The sequence below is a fragment of the Macrosteles quadrilineatus genome, unplaced genomic scaffold (assembly GCF_028750875.1).
Source record: "Macrosteles quadrilineatus isolate MER2022 unplaced genomic scaffold, UCM_ALF_1.0 Scaffold_46__1_contigs__length_943047, whole genome shotgun sequence".
Lineage (NCBI taxonomy): Eukaryota > Metazoa > Arthropoda > Insecta > Hemiptera > Cicadellidae > Macrosteles > Macrosteles quadrilineatus.
In genome coordinates, this window is record NW_026542639.1 from 613,694 (window position 1) to 640,639 (window position 26,946).

At 37.5% G+C, this 26,946-nt stretch overlaps 1 protein-coding gene across 2 annotated transcripts in view; it reads left to right on the top strand.

Annotated features, from left to right (window-relative positions):
* Nucleotides 1-8,549: 8,549 nt before the first annotated feature.
* LOC129005951 (RING finger protein 17-like) overlaps nt 8,550-26,946 on the top strand; it is a 184,543-nt gene continuing 166,146 nt past the window's right edge. For both annotated transcript variants that reach the window (XM_054434991.1, XM_054434992.1), the window contains exons 1-5: nt 8,550-8,869; nt 17,650-17,794; nt 22,014-22,183; nt 25,419-25,504; nt 26,236-26,442. In XM_054434991.1, coding sequence (XP_054290966.1) covers nt 8,806-8,869; nt 17,650-17,794; nt 22,014-22,183; nt 25,419-25,504; nt 26,236-26,442 — 672 coding nt within the window. In that variant the 5' untranslated portion in view covers nt 8,550-8,805. The remainder of the gene's footprint in view (nt 8,870-17,649; nt 17,795-22,013; nt 22,184-25,418; nt 25,505-26,235; nt 26,443-26,946) is intronic.

Here is a 26,946-nt window from a genome sequence, read left to right on the forward strand (position 1 = left end):
AACCAAATAACAATGGATAGAAAACAACCTGTGAAAATTATGAACCTCATAATTAAGAATAAAACAGTGCATATTAATTTCCGAATAAATAGGCTAACAATAAAAGAACAGAGATGATTCAACCAGACTGAGCATTCCCGCAATCAACTAAAAAAAATCCATGGAATCTATCTAAGTTACATTGATGGAAATCTAAGTCAAATCAAATCATTTATTGTCCATAAACATATATAAACAATGCATAGACAAAAGTCACAAATGTCAAAAATAAAAGTCACACAGGAAAAGAATGCAATTTCAATGTATAGGCCTATAAAACAATAAGTATTACCTCTTAGTGTACAAACCTGGGCTCAACTTAGATCACTCAAAATGTAGTTTTCCAAATTGACAGATCCATATAGATTAACTTACCTAGGTTAAAAACTGTCTAACTTAATGCACTTTTGGTAGGTACCGGTACTGTAACTTACTCTGTAGTAGGGATGTTGCGATACCACTGTCTTTCCGATATTTGGTATCGATACCATATCGCAAAAAAGTATCGATACCGGCTCAGTATCGGAACTAAAGTATCGATACCGTCAGTATCGTATCCATTCGATACCAGTGACGTCATGTTCTGATTTCAGTACAGTGCAGCCAATATAGGATTTGAATTCAAGCTGCTAAAAACTTCCTAAATATGTAAAACGATAAAATTAACCAAACATAGCTAACCTTTGTTTTCAATTTTACCTTAAAGTAAAAGTTCAAGTAGGCCTAATCTTACCTTATGTTCTATGCCTATATAATTTATCTTTTCAATAGACAATGAATTACCAACGTAACACATTCGTGTGTACCATCAGCCTAAATAAAAAAACGTTTATTTTGTTAAATAACTTTAAGTGCCATCTTTTTAGTTTATTTATTTGATGTTAAATAGTCGACGGTTTCATTTTATTTGCCTAACACAACGTTGCTAACATTGACTTGTAATAAAAATAACTCTGCACCCAAACCCGGTATATAAGTTATAGTCAATGGTTTTAGTTATGTAAAGTGCTATGCTATGAATGAATAGTGAATCATAATTTACTCAAACCACATATCAGACAAGCTAGATAAAAAAAAAATTAATTGGGTTAAAGTTTGTTTCTTTTTTGGGTCACTGTTGCTCCAGCCTTGGAAAATAGCCGCAGAAGGCACGAGCGTGGCAATTTTACTCAGATTTGTCAGAAATTACCTTCCGATACTTACGATACGATACTGGCCTCTTGGTATCGATACCAAGTAAATATCGGAACAACCGATACCGATACGATACCAGCGGTATCGCAATAAAAGTATCGATACCTACTGGTATCGATAGTATCGCAACATCCCTACTCTGTAGAAACTGCAACACCACCAATAAGTTAGATCTGGACACCACAATGCTAGCCTAAACTTACCACTCCATCTACGCTTCACACTTGAGAAATGGAATTGCAGCATGGGGTTCCACATCTGCCCAAAACCTCTAACGAATAATGATCTTACAGAAAAGGCCATAAGAACAATACTTAAGTTAGATTGGACCCAAAATAACATTGCAAACCACACTTCATCCGCCTTAGCATCCTTACCATCACATCACTGTACGTCCTAGAAAATATAGTTTAATTACTCATTTACTCCATAACTTAACACCAGTCCGCACACAGGAACTCCAGAAAAATAATACAAGACACAAAGCAAACATTGGCCTAGAACTATCCTGACTAGCGAAAACCTGTCCAGACAGAAGAACCATGGTGATTCCCCTGTCCAAGCTTACGGATTGTGGTGAAGACATTGAAGGTAAAAGAAAAAAGTATTAGAGCTTAAAGAGACAGGTTAGTTTACCAATAAGTTACATATAGTTAAATCAGAACAAAACTAGGCCTAGCAACAGTGATACAAATTAGGGCTGTACTTTACTTTAGGTCCTACACTCATTCGAATGAAAATATCATTATTCGATTGTTTCATTTGGTTAGTTAGGTTAACCTTATAACTAACCAAACGGTAAATCGAATGAAACCCAAGTTAAAACATCTTGATGGGAATAGGTTTAAGGTTTACGAACACTGATTAAGAATTACGTATATAGGTACATACAGCTCAGCGATTAATGTACATAATTTAAAACATTAAAACTAGGTAGTCCAACTTACCATTTTGGTTATATAAACCTATGGTATTCGGTATTCTATTTTTTTTTCTCGTAATCGTGGTCGTGGTAGTATGTATTTCAAAACGGCACACGGGAGATTTCTCAGGTGCCGTTTGACGTCACTTTAGCACGGGTCACACTAGGCTGTTTGCCAGCCGCTGGTAATCAGCAGCTGGCACCAGCATCACCGGCTCACCAATCCAGGCTGGGTCAGCTCAGTGTCAGCTGCGAATTTTGTGGTCACATTAAGCTGACAGTCGCGGCTTCTTTCAATTCGCCGCTGATGCCAGCCTAGTGTGACCCGTGCTTAACTGCTGATGTCACTTTGAGGGAACACAAAAATACCGCAACGATACGGTTATGAGCCATCGGCCTCGGTGGTGTAGTGAATAGCGAGGCGGGCTGGGAATCCGAATGTACCGGGTTCGAATCCCGCTCGTAGCACTAACTTTTTGCCAACAATTTTTTTCATATCAGCAAGTTTGGTTGGTTTGGTTAGGTTTTGACAGTTTAATTTTATAATTAAAAAATTATAAAATTAAATTTTAGGCATTTGTAATTTTATTTTATGAACAAAACTATTTTTTAGATTAGTAAACCTTCATTCGATTTTTCCATCATCAGCACGTTTGGTTAGTTTGGTTAGGTTATGACAGTTTAATTAATAGAAAAATTATAAAATTGTCTGTTTCTTCAAACGCAGCAGTTAGTGACGTCAGCAGTTAGTGACGTCAAATGGCACCTGAGAAATCTTCCGTGTGCCCCACCGGTATGTATTTTCTAGTATTCATTCGTGGTAGTATGTAGCCTATAAAATAAGTTAATAATGTAATGTAAAGCCCCCCACAAACTACCAGACCAGACCTCCAGACCAGACCGTCTGGCTGCAACCAGACCGTCTTGGACGGCTCTACACACTACCAGACCAGACGCGCCAGACGGCCTAACATTCGTAATTGAGAGACCGTGGTGAGAACTCCAACAAATGGATGAAGATTGTCAAGATGGTCGGCCGTCTGACAGACAGCGCTACACACTCACAGACCAGACAAAAATAGTGGTGGGGGAACCTCAGACCGTCTGTGGTCTGAGGGTTCAACCATCAGACACGCAGACAGTCTGGTCCGAGAAAATTGGTCTGCAGACAGCCCCACACACGATAAGACAAGTGCTAGACGCCAGACCAGACGGTCTGGTCTGGAGGTCTGGTCTGGTAGTGTGTGGGGGGCTTAAGCTAGGTCCCACTAGAAAAAAATTGAACATACATAGGCCTAGTACAATACGTGTGTTGATGTTAAGTTGAGTTTACAGAAAGTGAAAGAGAAAGACCGATGATCGAGCCCCAAGCCGAGCGAGAGACCTTTTTGGATGCTGATTGCTGATGCTGATAATGCTAAAAAAAATTAGTGATGTGACGAGTTGAGTTGGCGAGTCGAGTTGACTCGAGTCAAGACCCGAGTCGAGTCAACTCATTCACAACTCGAGTTGGTACCATCGAAGTATATAACACAACTTGTGTTATATACTTCGATGGTTGGTACGAACTCGTACGGAGATTGCCAAAGCTACACGAACTCGTAACGTAACGAGTCCGACTCGCAAAACTTAAACAGGCCGCGGCTCCACTTGCCGTAGATTGCAGCGCTGCAAATTGTAGCCGGTCAGTTGAAGAAATGGGAAGGCAGCGATCAAACGAAGGCGGCTCCACTAGCGACAGTCTGCAGCGCGCTACATTTTACGGCGCGCCGTAGAATGTAGCGTCGCGCGGGAATGGAACTCGGACCATTTTCGCGCTACATTTTGCAGCCAACAGGTGGCTCCACTAGCTGTAGATTGTAGTGCCGCGTCAAGTCACGTACAACCGACAGGTATACATGGACAAGACACACACGCTACAATCAGTTTAGACTTTTTAAAGTGCCCTTACTTTTTTATTTTTGTGGATTGATTTGTAATCAATGAAGCCTGACCTGGACTGTGAAGTTATTACATTAGAAATTATTAAATTATTACATCGGGAGTGTGGGAATCTTGTTTTATAGAGGTTGTGTAGGAGTTTCCTACTTTATATTATAAAGTAAAACAGTAGTGATTGGAGACACAAATACGTGAAAACATTCAATGTTTTTAAGTGCAGCAGTCGTACAATTGTTATAATTATTAGCCCTATAATAAAAAGCTAATAATGGCTGTTTTAGATTATTATTACAGTAATAGGTACAACAAAAACTCACGAAACTCATTGATATTCGCCTTACATTGGTTACTTAGAAATATTACTTCTGAGGGTGAATGAGTGTAATAAAATTAAAATAGAATAGAAATAGAGATAAAATGGCCATTATAGTAGAGTAATTCGACACACCAAGGATTGTTGAAGCGAGGGTTCACTGTATAAAATTAATTAGTTAAAATTCAGTACCTACACTAAAATTACCTTAATTTCTTTGAAAGCCTTTCCTATACTCCAATTGCTTCTTTTAGTTTGGTATCCTTCTTAAAACGTGTTGATACTGATTCTATTAAGTAATCAAACTAGTTTTGGGACATTCGATAATATTCAAAAAACTTGTCTGAATATTTTTGTAGTTTAGTATGCAATGTGTGGAACATCCCTTCGGACTTTCTGTTGCTTAATATTGGATGGATCCACCATTTTCCTGCTGTGATCGGCGTCATCTTGATAAAGTACACCACGATTACTAGAAACTAGTAATCGTGAAGTACACTGATAACAACAACAACACTACGAATGTTAATTTGCGGCTTTATACTGGGCCAAGTTGACCTCCGCGCTACACTAAACTGCTAGTGGAGCCACGGTGCTTATGAGGACGCTGCAGATTGTAGTTCGTACTCTGCTGCTAGTGGAGCCACCAACTGTCGCGTGTAGCGCGCTACAATTTGCAGCGCGACAATTTACGGCAAGTGGAGCCGCAGCCACGCTATTAAACGCTACGCTATTGGCTCACAGCCTCAAAGCGAGTCAAGAAACCGAACTCATACGGAGAAAGCCGAACCTTTACGAACTCGGGACGTAACGAGTTGACTCGCTTTCGGCCAATAGCGTCACAGCTTTACGAGTCGACTCCATAGATTCAACGCTATTGGCGGAACGCGAGTTGAGTTGACTCGTATAACTGAAACCCTATTGGCCGAGTGCGAGTCTGGCGGGATCTGTATCAGTTCAAATTGTATAATTCACTGGGTGTTTCAAATAGGGTCCCACAAAGAGATTTAAGTAAATAAATGTAACTCGGATATACTTAATAGGATAAAAATAAACAAATAAATAAAATGATAACAATTTAGTGGTATATATTTTGAAGTGTTCAGAAATACGGTACAAACATGCACAATAAAATAGTATGCACTTTTTTATCTTTATATTATGTATCTTACCAAAAACACTTGCAGCAGTAAACATAAATGATTTAACTGTTTAAAATTGACTATTTTCCGGTACCGAGTCGGCCGATTCGCAAAACTATAACCCTTCATTATAAAACTATAAAAACCTCCTAATTACACATGCTAACAGAAACTTTTTAAAATAGCGTAGCTTAAAAATCAAGCAACCATAGTTGACCACATTTATTATTTGATAAAGGGTTAGAGGGAAAATTTCCAATACATATTCCTAAGTGAATGTACCATAGTTTTGAGTCCTTATTTGACTAAGGATAAGGAGGAGTTGACATGGGATCTTGATAACTTTATTATTGTAATTTGGTTTAATACAATAAACACTTCCTCTATAGATTGAGTTTTACTAACTGTCTTGATTAGATCATGTTAACTGGTTTTCATGTGGTTTTGTGGGGTGAATATGGATTTGTTGCATATTTATCATGAAAACATCCAACAAAATTCAGATATTTTCAGCTCTACCGGTACATATTCTTTAAAGACACCAAGAGAGTTGTCAAGATCCCTTTTCTTTAGTTTGCTGGCGATATAAAACTGTTTGTGGAAAGTTGCTTCCCTCCATGACTTTGAGTCCTTGCTCAAGGCTCTTAGCTAAGACTTGACCAAAGCAAAGATGATGGTAAATCCCACCAAGAATAAGTTGAAAATTGTTAGCATTAAATACAATTATCTGGATATTGAATATTTCCTAGATTCTTATTGACTCGTCATATGAGTCTGTGCCAGATATTCACCACATCTGCGCCAAGACCTCTGGCATTCTTGAAATGATCTGCTCTGCAAGACACTGTTTGAGCATCCATGCTGATCCATGACTGCTAGATCCAGTATACATGTAATTTCTATGTGTGACAACAACTAGGTTACTACTGTGTATTCTGGTCGGCTTTACCAGTGCAGCCTTATTCACAGTCTTCGTTTCGTCCCAATACGGGAAGAATGAGCGTACACCTTTTACTCATAGTGTATTATTTAAAGTAGTGGCCACATTGGTTGGCTTCCGGGGAGTATTTCAAAAGTTCCAAAATCGGAAGATCCAAAGAATATATTGCCGATCGGAAGTTCCAAAATCGTAAGATCCAACGTTTATATTGCCGATCGGATCTTCCAAAATCGGAATTTCCAAAGGTTATTTAGCGGGTCGGAAGATCCAAAATCAAAAGATCCAAAGAAAATATTGCCGATCGGAAGTTCCAAAATCGTAAGATCCAAAAGTACAGTCATAACTAGAAGTACAAATTTATTTCTTAAAGTAAACTTATGAAATAGACTGTCCTTTCCACTTTGGAACTTGTGATCATATGCCGGGTCGGAATTTCCAAAACGCTACTAGTCAGATCGGAACATCCAAAATGCTAGAACTGTTGCGTCTCTCAGATTGAAGGCGTAAACACACGTCGTCACCAGCAACGTTAATGGTTATTTGTTTTGTTAATTGATATTTTAATTAATATTTTTTTATTAGTATTTTCAAGTACACACACTTAAATACACACGCATTCATACATACATGTATATATGGGACTTTGAAGGCATGCAGGGCTAGTGTTGGTATTGTTTACTATTTATTTTCAAAAGTAAAATAACGTGTTTATTTTTATTCTTAAAAGATGGTTTAAGTATTAACCTCGACAATAACAATACTAAATTATCTGGCAAACGTCTTAAACAAATAATAACTTATTTTTATAGCTTATGACAGTTTTTGTTTACTCCGTAAGAGAATCCAGAATAAATCATTTGAAAAATGAAAAGATAATGAATTTGTCGTGGTTTATTTGAGCTGAACTATTAAGTTGTAATAGTGTACTAGTAACCAACGCTAAATATTTGAAGTTGTTTCCGGTTGTTGTAACAAACAGGTAGTTTCAAATTTAATTAAATTGAAATTGTAACGTTAAATTATATTTAGTTTTCCCCACAACTAGCGAATGTCTGCTGTAACCTAATTCAAGTGAAATTTAATTTTTTCCTTACAAAGAATGTGTTTTTATCAAAAAATGTAAAATGTTCAACTGTATATCAAACATTTGCGTCTAATCAAGTTTTTTTGGAGATTCAATTTGTGTACCTAAGTAAAAGGTTTTGTTGTAACAATTTTAAGTCATGTTTGAAAATACTTATTGTTCTGCAAACTATCGCTTAATCGTTGAAAATATGAGAATTGATATGAGAATTGATAACATAGAGCGAATTAAAATGTTGTTTTTAAACATTGTCTGAATATACGTCTTAAATATGATGTTGAAATGGTTTTTGGACAAAAAATACACACACCAAATAAGTAGTTTGGTTACTTTTCTATACAGATCTAAACTCGAGTGTCTAAACTTTTCCCCTGACATTAGCAACGCGGCTGGTTACGGCGTCCATCGCCTTCAATCTGAGAGACGCAACAGTTCTAGCATTTTGGATGTTCCGATCTGACTAGTAGCGTTTTGGAAATTCCGACCCGAAATACGATCGCAAGATCCAAAGTGAAAAGGACAGCCTATTTCATAAGTTTACTTTAAGAAATAAATTTGTACTTCTAGTTATGACTGTACTTTTGGATCTTACGATTTTGGAACTTCCGATCGGCAATATTTTCTTTGGATCTTTTGATTTTGGATCTTCCGACCCGCTAAATAACCTTTGGAAATTCCGATTTTGGAAGATCCGATCGGCAATATAAACGTTGGATCTTTCGATTTTGGAACTTCCGATCGGCAATATATTCTTTGGATCTTCCGATTTTGGAACTTTTGAAGACCATCCGGCTTCCGGGCGGTGGTGAAGGAAAACAGGCAGAAGAAGACACCGAAATTGGGAAGAGAAAAACAAAAAAACCCAAGTAAAAGTAAACAAGAAAGAAACGAAACGAGGAACGAACGTCGTAAGTCTGGAATTGGAAATTGGAATTTGGAATATTTGGAATCTGGATTACTGGAATGGGCGGTCGGTTCTTTTTTGCCAGTGCCGGTGCGTCTAAAACTAAAGCTAACCAACTGAGGCAAAATCAAGGCAATTAAGGCAAAGGCAAAGCTCCTCTGGGCTGGGCACCGAGTTCAGTTATCATAAATCAGAGTTGCGTTGTTAGGACTTAAAGATCTGTTTCATGAAAAGTGTGTTTTAAGTAACTTTGGTCTAGCCTATCTTGGTCAAACAGCAATCTTAATCACACCTGTTGATCTTATTTAGGATAGGACCCACTAACCATGAAGAAGCTTAATCAAGAAGAACCTCGCTGCGTTCAGTGCTCAACGAGTTTTTACTTCAGAGGTGAGTGAACGTCTGAATTTATTTAGGCCTACCCTTTCCATGTGATTTTTAAGACTTTTTAATGGAAATTATTTGATGGACTGACTGAAAGTTACCTAGGCCTAGGCTAGACATCCTTACAACTAAATTGTCTTGCCCTAGCCTAACTTATGACACAGGTGTAGCCTAATCTTGGTTCCAAGTCTCATTGCCTTTTTTAGTACATATTTAACTTAAGTGTTAAGATGATATTCCTTCTTCCAATGAATGTAGTTGGTCTCATTAGGCCCTAGGCCTCTTTGCCGTTTACTGTCAAATAAGACATATTATTTTCTTACCGTAATGTAAATTAGCCTAAGTTAGGCTAGCCTAGGCCTAGGTAGCCTACTTAACTTAGTACCTGACTAGGTCTACTCCATAGGCCTACTTAGCGGTAAGTTAGGACTAAAGCTTTAAATGTGTTTAACCCTCCAAGTGTCCATAGTTTAGGCCTTAATGTCCACCTATTTTTGGCGCATTTGCAAGGTTTTATTAAAACGGATCTGAGAAGCTTAAAACAATGTTAATTCTAATGTTCTAAGTTATATACCATTTTGTTTGGAAAATCATGGGCTTCAATATTATATATAAAACATAAGGAACATTTTTTCAAAACAAAAACTTTTAGGTAAAAAAAATATAATTTCGAAAATTTTCAAAAAAAAAAATAAGTTCGCGCTCAATGAAATTGTATAAATTATAGGCCTATAAATATTTGAAAATAGCCACTTTGTTCTAAATTTTATGAGGATTACAAATATATAATAACATAAGGAAGTATATTTGCAAATAAATAAGTTATGGGCAAAAAACTTATTTCAGTACATAGCGTTTAGCTAAGAATGCATAGCCTAACCATAGCTAGGAATCTGGCTGATAATTTACATCAATATCACTACCTACTTCTTCAGGATCATCAACCAGCACTTCAAAACCACTTAAATCTTCTTATAATGCACCACGTATATCACTACTTTCGATTTTTAACACTAAAACAATGATAAATGTAATAAAACACATCAGTCATCGGTCCGGGGGAACCTAGCTGTTTACAAATACACGCACGTCAGCTGTCTGCTACAATATTTTCGGAACTAAAATGAATAGCGCTTAGAGACAGACCTCTGGAGAAAGCTTAGAATATTACGGAAAGAACGATACCTAACTCGATCCAGTTCAATCCGATTCAGTCAGTCATAGAGCCTTCGCCGTAAACGATGTCTGCGTGTCGAAAAATCGACAAGTAACACTACACAAAGTGTGCTGCTTGTCGAATTTTCGTCAAGTAACACTGGGAGGGTTAACCCTAGGACTGCCTTCCGCCGACTTTTTAGTCTGCGGTTTGGTGTGTGCGCTTGTTCCCCAGCCAGGTTTGGACATTAATTTCCAAACGCTTACGGTATTACACAATGAAAATGATCCAGAAGCGTAATAACTTTTATACCGTTGGAAAGAAGAGATTCTGAACTTTTATTTTCATAAACGAACGTCATAGCACTAACTTAAGCTTAAGTTAACAGATCAATATAAATGCTATATTTTAATTTGAACAATATTTTGCGCGCTTAAAATTTTCAAGCTGCAATCGACAAAATCTTGTAGCCTAAAACACGCTTTATTGATAATAATGTACAAGTTTAATTTTGCCTAAACAGGAAGTGTTTGTTACCATTGGAAAGAACATGAGTTGTTCTTTGTGTTTGTTTAGAGAAATTTGTCATACGTTAACTTAGGGAGTCTGAAAAATATATTTTTGATAAGTTATCAGCTGTTTTGTTATGTTTTTGCTCAAACCGCCGGTTTCTAAATCACGAATAAATATGTTGATAGCCAAATTGACATTAGATTGATGAGAGTCATCTATTTGAAGATATGAAAATGTTCTATCTCTATGTTTTGATGCCTTTCAGTACCTACCTATTAAGATTCAGGTGGGTCGCTGGAATCATAAAATGGAACGAGCATTTTAAAAGTATTTAAATAGTAAACTTGAGGTAAAGAAAAACAAACTTGCTGATAATCAATATTAAATATTTAGGCTAATAGGAAACGTCATTTAACAATAGGCCTACAAAGTTAAATATCTAATTAATGGACGAATTATAAGTTTTTAAATTTACAATTACAACCTGAATTGTCAGCCAACACAAGCTCAGTATTATAATAGGCAACGTCTTCAAAACGTTCAACAATATACTCGGTGAATTACTCTACTCCAACACAGTACTGTAACTGTACAATATATTTAGGTGGTGTAGGTACATTTTTATAGAGTTTAAGAATTCAAATAACTTTAAGTGCTCGAATAATACTTTGGCAAAAAGTATCTGGTTTCAAAATTAGTTCACGAAATAGGGCAGACTAGGAGGCGTTGCTCGCCACTCCCAGGCTGCCTTCTACAATAATCGCCGGGAAAAATACCCTCAATACCTTAATTGCCACCAGCACCAAAAAAGGTTTTGTGACAATCTTATAATTCATTTTGATAGCCCCAGGTTTGCGTTTTATGATAATAATGGTAGTGTTTTGGCGGTTCTTTAACTCCACCATCGTCAGGCTTACAAAAGGACCCACTTTAGGAGGTGTTGTCAGAATATGTTACAAACATTAAACAAAAAACAATAAACGATAACAGATAGGCCTATCAATTAAACGTGTGTACATTGCCGCGTGCAGAACTGGAAGTAAACTAAGAATCAGGTTATGGCGGACCGACGTGGTCTCTGGATTGTCGTCTGTGTTATCTACAGCTTATATTGGACTAATTGTAGTGTAGTGACGGAGGAGAGTGTTGAAAATATAAAGGGATTCATAATTGAGTTTCACATTCAAAATTATTTCGACAATAATAACCACTTTAATGCTAGATATATAAAAATTCTACATTACTGCGGGAAAAAATTTCCTTTAATCAATTACTTTGGAAAAGTTTGAAATATTTAAATACATAATAAGTACTAGGGACATTTTGAATGAAAACACTTGATTAATTATGAAATCCAATTATACTTTCTACACTCTTCTCAATCACTACAATGGTCCAATATCAGCTGTTGAAAACGCAGACGACAATCCAAAGACCACGTCGGTCCATCATAACCTTAACCTGATTCAGTTTACTTCCAGTCTTGCCGACGGCAATTTACACGCGTGAATTGATAGGCCTATCTGTAATCGTTTTGCGTTAAATGTTTGTTACGTACACTGATGACACCTCCAGAAGTGGATATTTTTGTAAGCCTGACGATTGTTGAGTTAAAGAACCGCCAAAACATATGTAGCAAGTAAAATTTGACCCTACCGTACATGTTAAGGATTGTCTAACTAGGTGCGTTTTTACCATTCTTACAAGCAACCTTAATTAAGAGAATGGCAAAATGTTGTTGGTGTTGATAGTGAACTACCGTACTTTTTTGGGCTGCTTATGCAAAATTATACATTCATTATGACAGCTAGCAAAAAAATATTCCCCCGAAAAGTTTGTGCCACAGTACCTCCCCTCTGGGCACCCCTGGTGCGGCTACATTATTATCTGTGCTGATTTTCATCAGAGGTTAGTGTAAAAGAAGTGTAGGGCCTATTATCAGGGTGTATGAGTTAGTAGTAGTGTTTATCCATATTACGCTGGGATATTATTATTTATGTCCAAATTTTGTGTTATTGATATAGCCTAGTGATTGTTTAGAGGTTATGCCTATAGGCCTAGCCTAGGCCTTAATCATAGCCTAGCCTACAATGGTATTATGTGTGTCTCACGCCAGAATAATGCCTTTTGTATATAAATTGTATAACCTCCTCTGATTATATTTGTATGTTTCAAATTTTCAGACCAAATTTGTTGATTTTCCCCAATTTCCGCATTTCCCCCCATAAAAAAATTACTGCATTTTTGAAACAAATCAATCACATTTTCATGTAGGGAAATAAATTACTTACATTTCATATATCTTAGATTGTCTGTAAAAAATTTGGTGTAGGCCCTAAAAATGCTAGGTGTGAAAATTATTTAAAAAATTTGAATTCATTTTTATATTTTAATATTTTACAAAAAATCCACTAGCAGGGATTCCTGGTATTTAATTTTATTTTATTCTAAATCTCCTTTCTTTGCTAAACAAAACAAGTATGATTATGACTAGGTTATCAACGGTACTTTAGGCACTGCAAACTGTTATAAAAACCTCTCCAAAATTGCCACGGCATTCAGCATTTTGGCATAAATCTGGCCAGGGCAATAATAGGGTTAAAAGGCAAACCCATTAGCTGTAGCTTTTAAGTACTATCAAGGCCTACATTAGCCTACATTTTTATCCTTCACAAATTAATCAATCATAAATTTTCTTAATGTTATTACCCTATAACTACAGTATAAAGTTAACTTAGTTGCTTGGTTTCAACCAAGCAATAGACATGAAATTGATTTTTGTGTCATGATGATTGCTCAAATTTAAACTGTCTTAAAAGCTCACAAACTTGTTCTTAACCGAGAAAATGTTAAATCCTAATATCTGTACTGGAAGTATCATCAAGATGTCACTGTTTTAACTTTTGGCCTTTTTATTAAAAGTCATTGAAACCATTTCTTCGCATTAAAACACTTTTGCTGTTACCTATTAAATAAATTTAAATAATTATGTACTATGTAGTCAACTAAGATTTTTTTTTGAAATTTGTACAGTTGAATGTTTTTAAGTTTTATTAAATTGCGGTTTACTGAGAACAACAAAGGATAGTGAGTTTTAACCAAATTAGGAGCTGTTACCAAGTAGTGAACTATGTACTTTATTTTTGTGTTGTGTTTGTATGTGGTTCAAGGGAACTAAATAACATGAATGGTAAGGGAATAGTGTGGAGTTAGAGGGATTAAAGTTCTTATAAAGGCTTGTTTTGTTGTGTACAGTAGGCCTAGAGAATATTTTTCAGTTTTATTAAGCGGTTTACTGAGAACAACCAAGGTTAGTGAGTTTTAACCAAATTAGGAGCTGTTGTGAACTGTGTACCTTATTTTTGTGTTATGTTTGTATGTGGTTCAAGGGAACTAAATCAAATGAACGGTAAGGGAATAGTGTGGAGTTGAGGATGTTTTGTTATACATACCATATTTTGTGTTCCAGCACTTAGTGGATGACCCATGTTTCGGCTTCTGTTAAGCCATAGTCACATCTTTCAGGACCGAAAATGATTCATCCTCTGATTTTGTCAAATAATTAACACCTTAAGAGCACAGAACACTTAACATGAATACAAGAACAATATGGCAACAAGGCCTACATTAATACTGAAAAAATAGTCGACAGGAATGTTCCTCAATGGTCGGTAAAAGTGCACTAAATTACGCTGAGTCATCCACTTTATAGGACGAGACATGGTTTGGACGAAACCTGGTTTGTTTCAAACATCAGTAATAAAGTAGATTCCTGATTGATAATGAGCAGCTGAGTGATTGTGGATAAGCAGACATAACTTAAAATGCCCAAGAAATAGATAACATCGACTTGGAATTTATAGAAGTTGAATCTTTAATACCTATAGGTAGATGTTGGTACTAATAACTCGTTTGATATGCAATGTAGATATCTTTTAACACGTTGAGTGCGGGCTACATTTATTGATATAGTGCGTCACGACGAGCGCTCCTATAAGCCTACATCTATATATGTAGTTGTGCCACTCCCACTACATTAGTTCAGTATGAGCTCAGCCATTGCCGGGGAACGTTAAAATCCTTGCCAGTCTGTAGCTTAGAATGCGAGCTTTAGTTTGGTTTTGGTTGGTACTAAAATTTCCTGTAAAATCCTGTCTGGCAATGCTATTGTCCAGGTTTCGGGGATTTTTCTCTCTTCGAGTTACATTACAAAGACACTGGCTACGCATCCAGGCAATGCTGCTACCTTCGGGTGTATCAGTGAACTACGTCCAATCTCGGGGTAACGCAGAACAAACACTGCTGCTCTTTTGTGATTCGTCAGACTGAAATATTTGAATGCAAATTGCGTTCGGTGGCGCGCCGGAGCTTCGCCCCCATTCATTGGCGAATGCCTGATTACAGGTTTTCAGCACTCAACCGAGTGCTTTTATATGCAAATTTAATACCTACAGTAACACACAAAATGTAACTTATGAACTCAATAATTGTAATCGGTGACTCGACACTGGTTGTTGAAGCAACTCTTATCTGCAATAGTCAAACTGTGATATGATGGAGATGCTAAACTTCTTGGTCGTTACTGTATAATGTACATATATTTTTTTGCAATCGTTATAAATTCACTTGTGGATAATCGGGAGTCTACTGTTTATTGATTGATTGATTGATTCTGTAGGGGCGGACCTTGTCCTATTGCACGTCAGCCACTGATGGGCTTTTTGCGCTCCCCACATGGTACTTCAGAGTCCGTCAAACCTGAGTTGCTTAATGAACTCAAGCATCCTGTCAATGAGCTCCTCCTGAGGAAGGTGTCTGCCCCTTGTCATTACACCAAGAGTACTGTCCCTTACCTCATTCAGAGCTGTGCAGTCGTAGAGTAGGTGATCAGCAGTCTCCTCTGATTGCCCACATTTCCTACACGCAGTGTCACCATTGTGGATCCTCAAGCGATGCAGGTGTAATTTCAGAAAGCCATGTCCAGTGACCATTCCTGTGATCTGTCTGAGTCGCCTCCTGTCCAAGCGTAGGGCATTGGAGGCGACCGTCTGGGAAGGAGAGAAGAGGGTGAGCTTACTTACCCTATGGTGCTGAAGCCTAACCCATCTTTTCCTGTGTTCCTCCTGAGCCCATGCCATGACTGAGTGACATGCATGCCCACGAGAGATTCCACAGAAAGGCTGTGGTCCCACGAAGTCTGAGGCTGACGCGACATTTGCTAGCCTGTCAGCCACCTCATTCCCTTCTATCCCTGAGTGCCCAGGAACCCAACAGAGCGTTACCTTGTTGCGCCTGCCCAGGTCACATACCGCAGAAAGGCAGTCCCAGACCACCTTAGAATTAAATTCATAGGAATCAAGCGCTTTGAGCGCAGCCTGGCTGTCTGTGAAAATGGAAATGTTAATGTCCCTGAAGCCTAGCCTCAGGTTTTCCCTAGCACATACCATAATCGCAGTCATTTCGGCCTGGAACACAGTTGGGTGAGTGCCCATAGGAAGACAAATGTCCACCCCGTTCTGCACTCCATGAATTCCAGCCCCAGTCCCACTTCTTACCTTAGAACCATCAGTATACCATTCAAGGTCGCCTTGTGGAAGAGGATTCCCACCGGACATCCACTCATCCCTGGACGGAAGGAGGACAGTGAATGGTCTGGCGAAGAAGAATCGAGTCGGCATGTGATCCGAGGGCATGTCCATTACCTCCCCTCTTACCTGCTGAGTGATCCGAGAGTGACCTCGGGATCCTCCAACATCCAACCAAAGGTTTTCACACTGGAGTCTGTAGGCAGTCCTCCTCGCAGTGACCTTGACATGCAGGTCAATCGGAGTGAGGTTGAGAAGGCAGTCCAGTGAGGCTCCCGGACAGCTGCTCATTGCGCCCGTGATGATGAGACAGGCGAGTCTTTGGACGGCAGCCAGATCTCTCACCGCCGACACTGAGTCCATCTTGGGCCACCACACGAGTGAGCCGTATGTCATGGCGGGCCTTACCACGGAGACAAATAGCCAGTGCATGAGCGCCGGCTTGAGCCCCCAGGTTCCTCCCACCATGCGTCTGCAGGCCATGAGTGACCACTTACCTCGATCAATGACCTTTTGGAGTTGTGGCCCCCATTGCAGCTTTCGGTCCAATACCACCCCCAGGTACTTTACCTGATTCTGCATTTCAAGCACTGTGTCTTGTAGTCTCAGAGGTCCAATGCCATTTAGATCGCGCCTCCTCGTGAAGGGGATAACCGCCACTTTGGAGGGGTTGATAGAAAGGCCTACCTCAGTGCACCATTGTCCAACTGACCTCAAGGCTGTGTTCATGAGGTCGGAGACCGTGTTGTTGAATTTACCCATAACTAGTATCACAATGTCGTCCGCGTATCCTTGAACGAATACACCACTATCACTGAGAGATCTAATTAAGTCGTCCACAACAAGGTTCCAGAGAAGAGGAGAGAGTACACCCCCCTGTGGACACCCTCGTGTGGTCCTGGCCTCCAGAACCTCATTGTGAAGAGAGAGTCTTACCTTCCTCCTCTTAAGTAGAGACTCTACCCACCTGCACACCACCTCATGGAATCCACGAGCTCTGGCAGCATTGATTACAGCCTGGGTTTCAGTGTTGTCAAAGGCGCCCTGGATGTCTACTGTTTATCAAACAACTCCTTCGTGACCAATCACAAAGAAGACTTGGGTCGTTTCTGCCGATAAGACTGCCGCCGGCGCAGTAGACCTGTGTCTGCAAAACTACAAAATGTTGGTTTATCGATGGACAACTGTACCAAAGATATACTTTCCCCTATTGGGTCTGATGATGATTGGAGTGTCCAATCAAAATCGATCACCACTTACTATCTTTTTTTGTATATTTACCGTCTTGTGAGTAACAGTATAAGCGTAAATATATCTTTTAAGTGTTATAAGACGTTTCTTTTATTTACTCTCTATATACATTTAGGATAAAATTAAATGAGATACAGAGACAAGTATTAGTAACATCACACCTACAGGTCTAGGCTGTGGGTGATATTTTATACCAGTGTATCTTATACCAACACCTGTTCTCTTCCAGTTCATCACTTTAGTAAACTCCTTAAATAATTACCTACGTGTAACTTTTGTAGATGCTGTAAATCCCTATGGCCACAAATGCCCACGTATTCTTCAGTGTGGGCATTCAATTTGTGAAGGGTGTCTGACCAACGGCTTTAAGTCTAACGGCTCCTTGACATGCCCATCATGTGCAAAGATATCTGAAACAAAGAAACTGTGAGTTGAAAGGTTTATTTAAAATTTACATGTGTGTCTTCTACTTAAGTTTCTTTAAAAGATTTCCTCCTGACCAGTCCTAATGTGATCCATATCTAGTCCAGTCATATTAGGGTTTTAGGTGGAAATAGTTCCCTAGGTGGTAAAACTTTGCACATGTCTAGTACTAGTACCCAGTAACAACAAAATATTAAAAATCAACTCGTGCCTGCCGTGCTACGGCCGCCATCTTGGAAAATGGTGGCAGATTTTCACTTATTGTCCATATTTCACACAAATAAAAAAAAAACACAATATTGTTCACAAAATATTGTTTCACAATTAATATGTTTTTTGAAATATTAATTTCAATTTTTATCACTAACCGTTAGAGATAGGGTCTTCTTCAACTTTTGTATGAATAATATTTCTGTATTTCCAACAATTAGTGAAGTGTGGGCAAACAAGTGAAAATTGGCCACCATTTTCCAAGATGGCGACCGTAGCACAGCATGCTTGAATGTTGATTTTTGATATGTAGTTACTGGGTACTAGTACCCAACTACACATGTGCAAAGTTTCATCACTTAGGGAATTATTTCTAGGTAGAGGGGTATTTTTACCTAAAATGATTGGACTAATCTTGTTCCTCCTGAATCCTGTTACTAACCTGCCTTTTCATTCTGCTGTTTAGTTCTTCTTTTGACTGTCTTATGTTGAGAACAAAACCAATATCTAAACTAATGTCACGTTTGATACAAACTATATTTTGTGATGAATCCATCAGACTGTATGAAAATCTGTTAGTGACTGTGAAGCATCAATTGGTTTTGTTTTTAAACAGTTCCATTTATCATTATACAGTGTGCAGTTGTTGACATTAATCAGGCTGTATGTGTGTGTAAACTAATGGATATTGTTACATCAATTAGAAGGTTTGTAATTGCATGATACCTACTAGAATACAACTGCTGGCAGAACTGAACTACTCTGTAGTATTTAAAGTAGAACTTAACAATCCAAATCGCCAAATCCCTTACAGAAAGAGAAAAAAAACCTAAAATCCCAGCAATAGAGATATTTATTGAAGAAGGCAGAAGCTGTCAAAATCAAAATCCAAAACCTCTTTAATGCCTCTGCCCTCACGGAACCATCTTAATAGTTCTTGTGTGATAAAATTTTGCCTATGTCCCACGATTTTGTAGGTCATGGAAACATAATCATTTAAACTTCCATGATCTGTGAATTTTTCGATTGCAAGATAGCACTTGGCTAGGTGCGTTCCTGGATCGCTATATATTTAAAGCTCACCTCACCTATTTTGTGTATTATACCCTGCATTTCAGTAAAAATCCAGTTTACCGAATTTTTGATTATCTGAACAATTGATTGGATAATTTGAGTTCTACTGTACTCTAGTGCCATTTTATGCATGTTTTTAACGGTCTACTCTGTGGTAGTTAAGTCATTTTCATGGTGGGTAAGCCTCTGGATCGAAAATTGCAATATAAAATGGTTTATATTATCTTTAGCGTCAAATGATCCGTGTTGTAGTTAGCATCAACTCGAGCTATTTCATGCGGCTGGGACAAATAAATATGCTTTCCTCATACACCAACGCCTACCTCGTGTGTTTGTCACTTGGCAAGTTTGTGTTTTTGTGAATTTTGTGTATAATAGACATTATATATCTTGACAAACTCATCCACAGATGAAAGCATATTTTATTTTAACGTTCTACAACCTGAAGATGTGATGTGCCCCAGCGGCATGAAACAGCTGTAGTTGATGCTAACTACAGATGCTAACAGATTGTTTGATGCAAAGGGTAACATAAACCATTTTATAGTTAGTCATTGATTGTTGAGTTACTTCATAGCCTATAGTCTTTCTTGTTTGCGAAAAGCGGTTTGGTTTCTTCTGAATAAATAGAACCATTTTACTATTGTAATGATTTTGAAATCCAAACTTTTACAAGGTAAAACCTTTAGAATCCCAGGATCTTTTTGATCGGCAGGTAATGTTTTTGAGACGTAAGTTTTAAATTTCTTTGAAATGTCTTCTGTTGTTTTAGCGAATTTCCTCATGGGGAATAAGCCTAAGGTTACCTTAGGTTTCATGGTAATTCCTGGGCCTTGCACCAATGTAGTTTTTCGTTTTAATAGTGTGATAACTCGAGGTAAAATGATCCTATAAGGATAAAATTTGGTGAAATTTAGTGTAAACTTACGTTTATTCAAAAGAGTTCACGAACCAGCATGATCGGAGTATAGGAACGGGGGTTTATGGGGTGTTCTATGGGGAAGAAATTGGCTATTCCCATTTTTGTCCCTAAAAATATAAAGTTTAAATTTAATTTTAAACTATTTTGTAGGGATAAAAACAAATAATTTAATATATGAAAGTATTTTTGCATGCCTGAGGTTTACGAAGAAAATTACTAAAAAGTCTAGCCTAAATTAAAATAACCGCTTTAGGCTAAATTAAAACAACCTAAATTAAAAAAGCTGCTCACCTTTGTTCACTTATTGTATTTACTATATACTATTGCTTGTTTATCTCCAGAATGTTAGTTCTGCTCTTATTTAAAACCACCATTCTTGTCTCAGTAATTGCCAATTGTTGTTTTGGTTTTGAAATTATTTTTGTTACCTATTTGCTATGCATGCACTATTTATTATTACTTCTTATTTATTATAAAGCGCTTATTGATTCTTGTGTGAGCATGCATGCACTTTTACCAATTGTATAGCTTTGCATTTTTGTATGTATGGTATTTATTGTACAATGGTTTTTTCCGTAAATAAACAAATTGAATTGAATTGAAAATTCCCATGCTATTCTTATAGGGAAAAAGTAAACAGTTGTAGTTTGCTTGTTTATGGATTTTGAATTGATTGAATTTTGCAAATTTGTTTATTTTATACTAAGCTATCAACATTTCAATAAAATAAACGGTATCAGCAATCTTACACATATACTTTCTCCCATTAGCTTGTGATCCAACCTTTATAATGGGTAAGCTGTTGGAGTTTACGTATAATATTTTATAGGGAAAATCACAAAAGTTGCAATCCTTTGAACCATAATTTTTATGGTGCACTATATTGTTTAGAATTATAAGGATCATAATGTACTAATTTTAATCAAAACCGGCATTGAAAAAGATCCTATTTTCCATTATTTTATGGGGTTTTAACGGGAAAATCACTCAATCTAGAATAACTTTTAAACGGTAATTTTTACAGCAATGGAAGTTGTACCATTTTGTTAAGAATTTAAAAGGCTATAACATACTAAATTTGTATTTGGGCTGTTTGAGAAAATTTGATTTTCCTGTTATTTTATGGGTTTTTGAGAATCACCATTAAAAATCAAAATTTCAAAAAGTAAAAGAAAACCCATGGAGGTACCATCCATAAGTACCAAATTTCATAAAAATTGGGACTTCAGGTGTGGTCTGTAGATCTGTACACATCCACACACACACAAACACAGACATCACTTCAAAAACCACTTGTTTGGGTCCTGGTGGACCCAAAATGGATATCCACTCAAATCTCAATAATTTTGACTAAAACAATACTTTCTCCATATACTATGGTATAGGCGGAGAAAGTAAAACTCACCTTATTACCTTCCCTGTAGCAGCAAACCTAAGTACTCATTTAAATTAATATTATTTATAAAATAAAGTGACAATTAAGGAAGTATTTTTCAGTGGAAATCTAACCAGACAAATGGAAATTTGCTTAGTCTGCAGGTTTGCTTTGGCGGGGGTATTTGTATTTTTAATGTATCACTTTGTTTTAATAAAATACTAGCCTTGCTTAAAATATTAGTTATTCTTTTGATGAATCAGTTTTTATGTTTTTCTTATTACACTCACTAATCTGGCATGTTCAGGACTTTGGGTATGCCAGGTTACTGAACATCTAGAAAATTTTAGAGTTCAATGGGTATGCCAGGTTTCTAAACATCTTCTATAAAATTTTAGAGTTCAATGGGTATGCCAGGTTTCTAAACATCTTCTAGAAAATTTTAGAGTTCAATTGGTATGCCAGGTTTCTAAACATCTTCTATAAAATTTTAGAGTTTAATGGGTATGCTAGGTTTCTAAACATCTTCTATAACATTTTAGAGTTCAATGGGTATGCCAGGTTTCTAAACATCTTCTAGAAGATTTTAGAGTTCAAAGAAAAATCTATTTTCTGGTATTTAAAATTTCATTTTTTTGCAGAGATACGACCAATTTCAAGAAGACTGAAATGCTCACTCTGAGAGAAGATTTCCCCATTAATGTCTACGCAGTGGGACAGGTATCATTGAAAAAGAACAAACAGCATATCATGGGAGATGACATGATAACATTTGTTCACAAAAAGAAGAATATGTCGCAACAAAAAACAGGTATAGGCCTAAAATTTTTTAAATTGCTTTAAATAAGTTATATCTTAATAAATTTGTTCTAATAGATAAACTTCTACCAGATTGTTTTACACAAAACAAATGTAATTTAAATTGGTTAAATTAACTAGGGCTGTAGGCCTAGTTTAAAGACTGTGTTGTATAGGAATATCCAACAATATCCAACAATTATATCCAAGCAGCAATATCCAAGGATTGCTGGCTTAGTGTTGAGCGTGGTCCAATGCTCCGAGCCCTACTCCAGATTGGCAGAAACCACTCATCCCCCTATGCACAACAAATTTAAAATTTTAACATTCTTGCCAAAAGAGTGTCTGATTACGAAATAATATAAAGATTACATACCTCTGTCCGTCTTCAGTATTAAAAAATAGTGAGTTCTGTCATGTCCGCCATACAACCTGTGTCGGTTTGTCCTGTGCGTGAATGAATGTGGCCGGCCTACAGCTTTTTAAATGTATTTAAATTAGGGATGGACGGGATTGAATTTTTAGTTCGGGACGGGACGGGACGGGATTTTTATTTCCTTCCCGATTTTCGGGACGGGACGGGACGGGATTTTTTTCTGTGCATAAAAAGAAAGTACTGTATTGCAGTTACCAAAAAAAGACATACGAAATCAATTTTTACCATTTTTGGCACTGATCTATAAAAATCAAAAAATGGGTAACAATTTACAGGTACCTATAGTAACTTGGGACTCGCGGGTCACGGGGTGATCGTCTGTATGACTCACGGTCACGGCGCGATCGTCGTCATGACTCGCGATCACGGCGCGATCGTCGGTATGACTCGCGGTCACGGCGCGATCGTCAGTATGACTCCGCGGTCACGGGGTTATCGTCGGTATGACTCGCGGTCACGGCATGATCGTCGGTATGACTCGCGATCACGGCTCAATCGTCAGCATGACTCCGCGGTCACGGCGCGATCGTCGTCATGACTCGCGATCACGGCGCGATCGTCGTCATGACTCGCGATCACGGCGCGATCGTCGGTATGACTCGCGGTCACGGGGTTATCGTCGGTATGACTCCGCGGTCACGGCATGATCGTCGGTATGACTCGCGATCACGGCTCAATCGTCAGCATGACTCGCGGTCACGGCGCGATCGTCGTCACGACTCGCGGTCACGGCGCGATCGTCGGTATTACTCGCGGTCACGGCATGATCGTCGGTATGACTCGCGAACACGGCTCGATCGTCAGCATGACTCCGCGGTTACGGTGCGATCGTCGTCATGACTCGCGGTCACGGCACGATCGTCGGTATGACTCGCGGTCACGGCGCGATCGTCGGTATGACTTCGTCTCCTGCGTTTGCGGACCTATCGCTCTCAATAACGGCGTTATCGGCACTCGCGAAGCGGAAAAATCGCCGACGATCGGACCAAATCCCGTCCCGAAAAATTCCCGAGTCAAATGTAATCCCGTCCCGATAATCGGGAATATTTTTTTCCCGAAAAATTCCCGATATTTCGGGACCCGTCCATCCCTAATTTAAATGTACTCGTATCTTTGTGTAAATATGAACTTTATGTGTCGACTTGTATATACGTTTTGATATAGACTTCCGGTGGGTTATAGACTAATCAATTTGATGTGGATTTAATAATGGGCCTTTGACCTGAAACTAGTCATCCCCAGACTATATTTTAAGACTGAAGACGGACAGAGGTGTATGTAACCTTCATATAAAATTTAAAATGTACCAATTTTGGCTGTTGCCCTGAAGTTATAATATATAGCAAATTTAACTGTATATGCCAAACATTTATCATGGCCTTAAATAATATGTTTACTCTTCTTGTTTAGTAGAAACTCAATTATTCGAATCAATTTAGAGTGAAAAAATAAAAATAGAAAAACAAAAACCTATTACAGTATTTGCAATCAGCATTATTTTTAAACAACCTAAAATAACAAGCTTGTTTACAGTTCCAATCTACCAACAGTTGAACATTTTACCCATTCAGCACCTTTTTGTTTTCAAAGTTCGTTGATAATTTTTTTGTTCAAAATCGAAATAAGGTCAACGTCATGTCAAGTATTGCACATCCGTACATATAAGAAGCTGTACCAATAATACACTTAAATCACCCAAAGTGCAATTCAAGTGCAATGCAATTTTTGTCCACACTCTTTTCAATACTTAGGCCCAAAATAGTATTGCTATTTACCAATTCAAATAAAGAATACAGTAGTTTGAATTTAGACAGTTTAGCTGAGCAAGGATAATAATTTGGCTTTATTCTCAGCAGGATGAAAACCATACAGCCTATGATAAAATTTATATTAATAATATTTAGTTAAAATTAATTTTCTTTGTACTCAAATAACACGTGTCAAGGAATTAGGCCTACCATCATGTTTTCAATTTAGATGAAATGCCTCGTCTATATATACAGACTGTCCCAAAAGTCCCGGACCGGTTTTATATTTTCTAAACGACAACAGATAAATCAATAAGATTTACTACATCAACACCACACCTAAAAAACTAATTTTTTAAGGAAATATCAATTTTTTGTCATATCATGGGAACGCAAGGAGTCAGACGGAAATCTTAAATAGAAGCATTATGTTGACATGTACATCAAATTAAAGACCTTTACTAGCAGAATAAAATGCCGCAAATTTGAACTACGATATGAACTGACGCGACGTGACGAAGGAAAAATCAAACTTACACTCTAACGGGTATACCTCCTTTTTGAAGTTAGAACGTGTCTTCCCAACAAACAGATTTTTTCCAAATAAAATCATTAATCTGCATTACACTGATGAAATCACAGAAGTGTTTAACTACAAAAGATCCACCAATACGATTTTAATACCATTTAAAGGTTCTTAATCTTCCAAAGGAAGAGATACCAGATAGCATACTAACAACTCCGATGACGTACAGTATGGGAATTATTTTATTCATTGAATGATCAACCATATTCGGTACCGTAACTACTGTAACGCAATTAATATTTCTCTAAATCCTAATTTATTGTTGTATTGTTGTTTTGTGGAAAATAAACTTAATTTTATTTTACTAATATTCCTTTTTAAAAGAAAAAAAAACTCTGGTGAAATATTTTAAATCTCTAGGGGTTGTACTTGATGTTCGAAAGACTATCTGCATCTGTGATGTTAGCATTATGATCTCTGCTGTTGTAAATACTTCCCCAGAGGACCTATATGACCAATTTGTTGTTTATTTGTCCAGTTACGTGTAAAGAATGTGCAGCGAGGCAGGCCGATTGCTCCTGTCGTCAATGCGAAGTAGAGCTTTGCAACTCCTGTTTCTCCACTGTAAGTTAAATATTCTACATAAAAATCTATTTACTATTGTTGTATGGATAACAGAACTGTACCATAGAGATGGGAATATGACTTTCACAATTATAGAGAAAAACCTTACGTCTATGGCATAGTTTGTGTACAAATTTGATTAAAAGTATATTGTTTATTCAAAGGAAATGAACAAAATACAAATTGCGGACGTCATGGCTACCAAAAATAAAGCAAATCCCCCCCCCCCCCCCTACTCCACTTGGTGAGGGGTGTTCTGATATAACGTAGGAATTTCGGTAGGTTAAGCTGTTAAGAGGACTCCTGACAGGCGTTCTCCTTGCAGGACATCTTAAGGTAATTTTGTCAAGGACTGTTCACACCGGTGTCAGTAGACATCTTACTACGTCTTCAATAGATGTTGCTGATGGAGCCCTTAAGTGCTGTATTGTACCACAGCAGTAAGAACGGGCTTTACGCCAGTATGTAACATAGTGGATTAAGTAAGGAGCACAACGTTGGTATCAGATTTGAAATAGCCTAGTTCGTTTGTCTTCAACAGGAGCTTGTTGGTGACCGTAATTTTAAAACAATCCTTGTATTGACTATATGACATGCTTAAAAAAGGTATGCAATACTACAAGATTGGTAAAGATTACTAAAAAGTGTACTAATCATTTTATAAATATTTTGTGAACCACTATTGTTTGTGTGTATAGTGAATGTTATTTTAATCTGTTGTCAACTTTCAGATTCACGACAAAGTGACTCTCCGAAATCACGAGAAAGTGCCATTGATACTGAAAGAAACAATGGAGTTCTTCAAAGAAAGCATGTGCAAAATCCACAGTGGAGCATTTCTCAGTATTTTCTGCAGAGATTGTAAAATATACATCTGCAAAGAGTGTGCAGTCAAAGACAGCCATCTTGAACATTGCTGCGTTGACACGTTTAACTTGGTGAGTGGTAATTGCAGCTTTCTCCTTAAAAACTAATATACAGCCTAATAAAACAACCGGGATACAATTCAAAAAATCCACTTAATCCAAAGACTTATATTTGGAAACATTCCCAAAAATAGTGGTAAAAATGGTCTGGTTAGGGCTTTTATTAGGTTGACTTGATATAAACCACCAGTAAGGATATTTCAGTGTTTTAGCAAAGATGCATATTTTAATGTTGAGTGGTTCAAACATGAATTTCTATAAAACGCAGTAAAATAATCGGTTTAGAACTTTAGGATTTATTATTTAAATGTTTAAAAGCAAGTGGGTGTCAGTTAATTTGTCAAAATCTGAAGGAAAACAAGTAAAAGGGGGTTTCTTTATTTAAATTTGAGGCGGTTTGATAGAGGTTTTGAGTTCTAGGAGTATGGATTTTGTTTTTATTTCAGGGAAATAAAATAAAGTGATAGCTCACCAAGAAAAAAAATTTAGCCAAATTATTGCATTATTCCACTTTAG